General features: G+C 40.6%; 1 protein-coding gene across 1 annotated transcript; it reads right to left on the bottom strand.

Annotated features, from left to right (window-relative positions):
• Positions 1 to 832: 832 nt before the first annotated feature.
• c1h16orf87 (chromosome 1 C16orf87 homolog) lies at positions 833 to 6,575 on the bottom strand. The gene is made up of 5 exons (XM_070964607.1): positions 6,509 to 6,575; positions 6,291 to 6,416; positions 3,368 to 3,467; positions 2,478 to 2,657; positions 833 to 1,940 (listed from the first exon to the last, which is right to left on the bottom strand). Exons 1-5 carry the CDS (start codon positions 6,527 to 6,529, stop codon positions 1,822 to 1,824), a joined length of 546 nt encoding a protein of 181 aa, XP_070820708.1. The 5' UTR covers positions 6,530 to 6,575; the 3' UTR covers positions 833 to 1,821.
• Between the last annotated feature and the right edge of the window lie 191 nt (positions 6,576 to 6,766).

The raw sequence follows: 6,766 nt of genomic DNA, 5'->3' as shown, positions 1-6,766 counted from the left end.
AGACATGCAGCTATGTCTTTATTCATTCTCCCAGCTAGCTAAGTGTTGTTTACCTGGACTAAACTGTTGACTTGAACTCCTTTGAAAGGATTAGCCGTATGCTTAGCTTTTGTTCACATGCAGTTGGCTGGAGGCCTTGTACATTGGTGTGGTGTGTTTGCGGGTCTGGACATCAGCATTCTGTCTGGGTAACACTGTACTGGTTGTCATGATTGCGGTGTTCCCAAAATATTTGATGTTTATTTGTATTTTTAAATCATTTTATCAGTCATATCAGGCTCCTTCTTAGCTGAGAGATTTGAAAATCCAAAATGCATCCAAAGCTTGCTTTCATTGAAGGCGGGCCTGTTCTATCACCTTTTCCTCCTCCGCAGCATTACAGTTCCACGTCCTGAGCTGGATTTCATCCACAGAGGTGCACAGTATGTGGTACTTGTCTTGGATTGTAAGGAGCTGAAGTTAAGCCTTAAAGCTTGCCTGAATGCAGATTTCATTGTAATGTAGCTCAAGTATATTTAAAACAGCTTTGTACAATGAAATTTTCTGAGCTAGCTTTACAGCAGTCGTTGGGTATCTCTCGACAAATATGTAAACTACAAACCTGTCAGGTCTCTTCAGGCTCACTTAAATAGGTTTGTTTGAGATGAGCCACACGTAGGCTGAAGTACATCAGCAGTTACAGCTCTTGCAGTCTTCTTGTAAAGAGCTGATTGGATCAGAGGTTTGATCAGCGTTATGTTCTACAAACCATAACAAGGAAAGGTTTGGTTTACAACTTTTTTTCAACCTGGAGAGTATTAAGAGTTTGGGTAAAGTGTTCAATAACAGAGCCTTACTGAACTGCTTTTTATTATTGTGAGGCAACAGAAACCCTCTGATGACAAGTGGCATGTGATCATTTTTCTTATCCAGAAGAATGTTTCACTCCTCACAGTCAGCCATATTCTGGCTGGATAGTGTCTTTACATAAAATCTCTATGTAAAATAATAAAGATGAATAAATGCTGTAATAATATATATATATATGTATTATCACAATATACAATGATACATTGGATTCTGCTAAGCCCATCAAACAGAACATCAATTAACCAACAATTGCTGACTGAATAAAATGGACAGATTGGTAAAATACGATTTTAAAAGAACACTTATTTGCTACATCAGCCGTACCTCACAATGCCAGAAAAATCTTTGTCTGCTTCCTGTGTGACTCTGGGAAAGCTTGAACAAGGATGCTCTACGTGTTCAGCATTACTAGATCGCTTAAAACTGGTGGTCAAAAAATACATTTTATTCCATTTTAGGCTGTTCGTTTTTGATAGGCCCTGGTCTCAATAACAAAGGCAACATCTTCAGTGGTCCCTTCTATGAGGATCTGAGGATCTGCGCTTCATAACTCAGTTGATGTATTTCAAAGGAGTATTTCTTTAGTTTCTCATGGCATGGTGTGGATGGGTCTGGATTTATACACAGAAGCATGTATCTACAGAATAGGTGGGAAATGTCATCAATATCTCTTTTCCCTGGTTCCATCAACAACAATGTACGTCCTTAAAACACTCAAAGCATACCCAGACTTTTAGTTCAGAAACACGTTTGCATCTGAGTGATGGGTGCATAATTCAAGCTGCTGAAAAGCTGTCATTTGCTTCAGTGACAACGCCCTCGACGTCAGCCTGAAGCTTCAGCAGTTCTCAGAATCTCGCCCCATCACCCAGGTCAAAGTTCAGCTCCAGCCAGATCTGCCCTCTTTGGTCATCGTCTCGCTGTCTGATTCAAGTTTTTCATGATGCTTGTGCTTGTTATTCAGGCTTTAACCTATAAGATGAGTCTCTGACCCAGGATCTTGCGGTTGATCTCAGCCAAGGCCACAGAAAATACAAAGGCCTTCTCATCAGAAAGACTTGCATAAATATCCACTTCCTTCTCTTGCTTCTCTGTGAACACAGTAAAACACAATCACACACAGAAAAGACCCAGAGGAAAGGAAAATTCAGAATAAGATCTCTTCTTTGTCCGGCCTCTTTCTTCTTAACATCAATATGAGATTTTGACCATCCTCTCATACCTCTGCGTGCTAATTTAAGACCTTCAAATGTTCTTCATTTCTCTCACTGCACTGATCTTTACTTGGCTGAAGTAGCTCTTGAGGTAAGAGTAAGATCCAAAAGAAAACTTGATTGGCTTATAAATGATCCTGAAACAGTATCAGAAATTTGTCTCTGTGATCAAATTCAAGTCTCCATATCAGTCAATTAGCTTGTTGAGAAAATGGCTCCATGCACTACTCCAACAGAACCGCACCATTTAGTAAAATATTAATTGCTTTAATTTTCATAATCAGATATTCACTGACATGAGAGTCAAATGAACAAGACAGAGAGAAACTACTACATTTGAATCAATGGACTGGTGTCAAAGAAACACACACAAGAGACCTGTAACATAAAACTGTAAATAGTCACTTCTGTTACCTTTTTCCTCTTCCTGTTTCTTCAGCCCCACTGTTTTTGGTCTGCCCCGTCCCCTCCTGATGGGATCTGATTGGCTGTTGGCTCGGGATCTTCTCCTGTTTTCCATGTCACTGGTTAAAGAAGAGTCAATCCTCTCTCTGCGGATGCGCTCTGTCCTCCTCCGCTTAAAGTCCAGCTTGTCTGGAGAAGAAAACATGGATAATGAAAAACATAGCACCATCATTTGTGTGTTAGATTGGTTCCAGGCCGATGTCTCTGATTTGTTCAGTGAATCAAATGAATGAAGTCATCTTCCAGGGTCAGAGCCACAGAACTGGTGACCAGTGTGGATGAGATGGATGCATCTGTGCAGGTTCTTGTAAGTTTACTTAGGCAAATAAAAAGTTTGAAATTAACAGGTTTCGTTGAGTAACATAAAATCAAACTGCCACCTGCTCCAAGCAACTGCTACAACAGTTTCTGTGTGTACTGAAAATAAGGCGTTTGGGCTGATGATCACGACTGACAGGTGAGGACAAAATAATCCTTGAGCACAGAGGCTTTAACTGTGATACACGACACTAACATCCGCAAATAAACAGTGTGACTTAAAGAGAGAATGAACATTGACCATTTACAAAATCAACACCACATGAACATGAAGATGTTTTTAACTTGAGGACGAAACAGAAAAAAATTCTAAATGGGTAAACATACAAACAGTCAAAGACTAAAAATAACACAGGAATGAGCGTTTCATAATAAATAATATTAGAGAGACACTGTTTGTTGGGTCAAGGGTGATATTACTTTGCTCGACACACATTTAGAAGAATAATTCAAGCATTCAGCACAAGTTCGGCCCACAGCTTCAGGCAGAATTCATTCGCTTTATGCAAGCTGAACCTTACCTGCTATGGCTGGAGAAGACCGCTCATTTAATTTGGCATTTAGGAGTTTTCTACTAATAAACACATAACCACATGGGCAGGACTTGCACGCAACAGGAATCTAGAGAGAAACAAACAGGAAGCAGACAGAAGATTTGATTACTGTTAAAGCTTTGCCACTTGGGGGAGGGGAGGGTGAAAAGGTTAACTCTGAACCCTGGCTGGCTCATAGAATCAGCTCAGAGAAAAGCATTCTTCCTCTTGGATCATTAATGTGTTTTCTGAAATATCTCTCATACAAATAGAGCTGGTGTCATGTGATATTCAAAGAAAGGGCTCATGCCACTGTAGTCCAGGTGACTCTCACACTGTGTGATCATGTCTTAAAGAAACTCCTGTGTTTAGACTGAAAAGGTATTTTGGAAAACATCCTGCATCAGTTTTTGGAAATCATGTTCGCTTGAGATACACATCATGTTAGCACGACATAGCATTTCCTGTATTCAGTTCATACAGCGAAATGTGGCTAACACAAAGTGTTGCTTATGTTTGGCTTTAATTAACATAAAGAGCATGCAAATAAGTAAACAGCAGAATCATGTACTTACCTTGCCATCCTTAAACTGTCTAATTATTTTGTCTGATATATATTTGGTGATTTTAAGAAACCATACAGGTCCACTTCTGCAGCCATCCTGGGCTCCAGAAGCTGCAGCTAGCGGAGCAGTGTATGAACTCAATAACAGAAATGCTATGTTGTGCTAACATGATACATATCTTGAGCGCATGAGTTACGCATCTCGAGCTAACATATTAAGTTTATGGAGCGCATGTGATCTGTCATCATGGTGACCAAAAACTTTATTTTCCTGCTTGTTTTCCTTTTTTTTTTCTTCTTCTTGTCACTTTAGGGGCTCCGTAGTTAGCTATCTGACAAAGCAAGATTTATTTACAGTTCAAATTTACAGTAATGCAGTGAATTCATTGTTCGATTCCTTGCACTTAAAATGTGTGGATAATTTCAAATATAGAAAATCTCATTTATATTGTATTTGTAATTTTTGGGAGTGGGTGACTATGGCTGTTTTTCTAGTAACTGCACCATTTCACTTGTCTTCTGAAACTCTCGTGAGAATAGAGTTATAGGTAGTAATCTTGGGGCAGTTAGGCAAGTTGTGTTAGAAGTAGATCAAGACAAAAGGGAATCACACTCGACCAATGGCAGCTGGGTCCATGGGCGGACTTCATACACAGATGCGAACACCTGAAGGATTGTGGGAAATGTGAAGGGGTCTGGGCGACTGAGTTCAATGGCTTTCATCTCAAAAGAAAAGTTCAGTTTCAGTCAAACAATGAAAGCACTCATCTGTGGGGTTCCCATGGTACCCATAACCTGATATTCACCAGGAAAGAGAAAACAACCTAAAACCTGCTGCAGGCTGATGGACACACACCGACAGCCCAGCCGAGAGCAGAGTAAGAGACAGCTCTCCATGCAGCGAGAGGCATGAGGGAGAGCGCACAGTTCAAGTAACCAAATAACAATCAGTCTGACAAAACAGTCCTAGAAAACACATTCGCAGGTAGGAAGTAATGAAAGAGCAGAGGGCTGAAGAGATAATTAAAATAGAATAAGAATAAGTTCTCTTTCAAATCAAACATCTGAAGAGCGGAAGGAGCCGAGGACATCCTACAAATCATTAAGGATCACTGTAATATTCTACAAATTTGACCAAAGCTTATTTCCATCTATTCCAATCTTCTGTAGCTGCTTCAGGAGGCATCCGGTTCCACCCTGACCAACGTGAGCATTACTTAGAGAAGAAGTAGCTTTTGCTAACAGCGGATGTGCACACCTGGTACTTCCTGTCAGGTTTTTAATTGAAGGCCACATGAAACACACTGGACGTCTGTTCAGAGCCAGATGCCAGCGTCAGTCACTAATGTTAACATCTCATTCCCATTAATGCTGTGCACTTTGAAAAACCTGTCACAGTGACAAGATTAAGTTTGCCTTTAAGAAATGTTGCAGGGTGAGACAAACATAAATATTACCCATGGATTTGCTCTCCCATTAATTTATTGCACTCAAGAACAGCTCAAAGTCAATGCAGCTGAAGCAGAGACATTGTCCTTTTAATTCCATGCATTCAGCTCCAACCAGTGTTTCTTCAAGTGACATCACCTGAGACAGTTTATCACCTCTGGAGTCACAAAGGCTTTATAGAACTACTTTCACATCGGAAGTTGTACACCTCAAGACCTGCAAACAGACTATGACGGGGGCAATCGGTGAAAGAGAAAGCACTGCAGCATTAACAGCAGAGCCAAAAACAGCTGATCAGTGACACTGTAGAATATTTACTGGTGTGTGTGAGTATGAGCTGGAATTCACCTTAGACTAAACATCACCACAGCCCTGACATTCCAGTGTAAGCCAAGGGGAAGTAAATCCCATCCACCAGGTCTGACATATAATGACTTTACTCATGAGAGCGTTAACTATCTGTAGAATAATAAATGTCTCAGATTATATTCGGGACGTAAACGCCACTTATTTAAACTAGTTCACTCTTTACGTTTCTCGGTCGTGTCTATTCAAAAACACTAATAAAGTAACACGTTACATTTAAAGAATAAGATATGCACATTACTTGTGTTGAAGACAAGACCGAGACAAAACGGTAACTGCTGAAATAGGCGTGAATGTATGTAAATATGGTGATAGTTCAGGGAACATGAACGCTGTGCTCTCAGAGGACCAGCAGCTAACTTGAGAGGCGGCTCTGCTGTTTCCACGTGTCCACTGAAGCTGCCTCTGAAGCCCGCTTCCGTCTCCAGAGCCACCCGGGAACAGCCACGGCTGGTGTCAACGTTTCGACGAGTACATGAGCAAGACAACGACTAATAACGTTTAACACTGGATTAAAATGTGTTTTCTCACCTGTTGGTCGCATTCAGGACAAGATTTAGTAGCCATTTTGACTTTCTTTGTTTTATTTGCCGACATAGTCCGTTTCCTCCAGCGGCGCGCCGATAGCTCTGCGGTAGCTAGCGTTACAACTTTTGTCTGCAATACATGGACGGAAAGTAATTTGTTCCGACGAACACTAACACATGGATTCAAGAAACACACACCGATATAACGAGATGACAACACACCTTCATGAAGCACACACACATCCCAGTATACTAAATGCTAAATTTATGAGCATGCGCACCGAGACTCCTTCTGCTGGCGTGGTGCATTCCCGTTCCTTGGGAAAATGGTATAGTTCTATAGATTTATATATACTTATACTATAGTAATGAAACTGTACACTGTACTATACTATTAACGAAAATTATGTTTCCAGTATTCGAATCTTAAGTACACCGCGTATAATGCAGCTTCAGGGGATGTTTACTGTAGATTTTCTT

Source organism: Chaetodon trifascialis, chromosome 1 (assembly GCF_039877785.1).
Source record: "Chaetodon trifascialis isolate fChaTrf1 chromosome 1, fChaTrf1.hap1, whole genome shotgun sequence".
NCBI classification, from domain to species: Eukaryota; Metazoa; Chordata; class Actinopteri; order Chaetodontiformes; family Chaetodontidae; genus Chaetodon; species Chaetodon trifascialis.
This window is presented reverse-complemented; position numbering and strand designations above follow the sequence as displayed.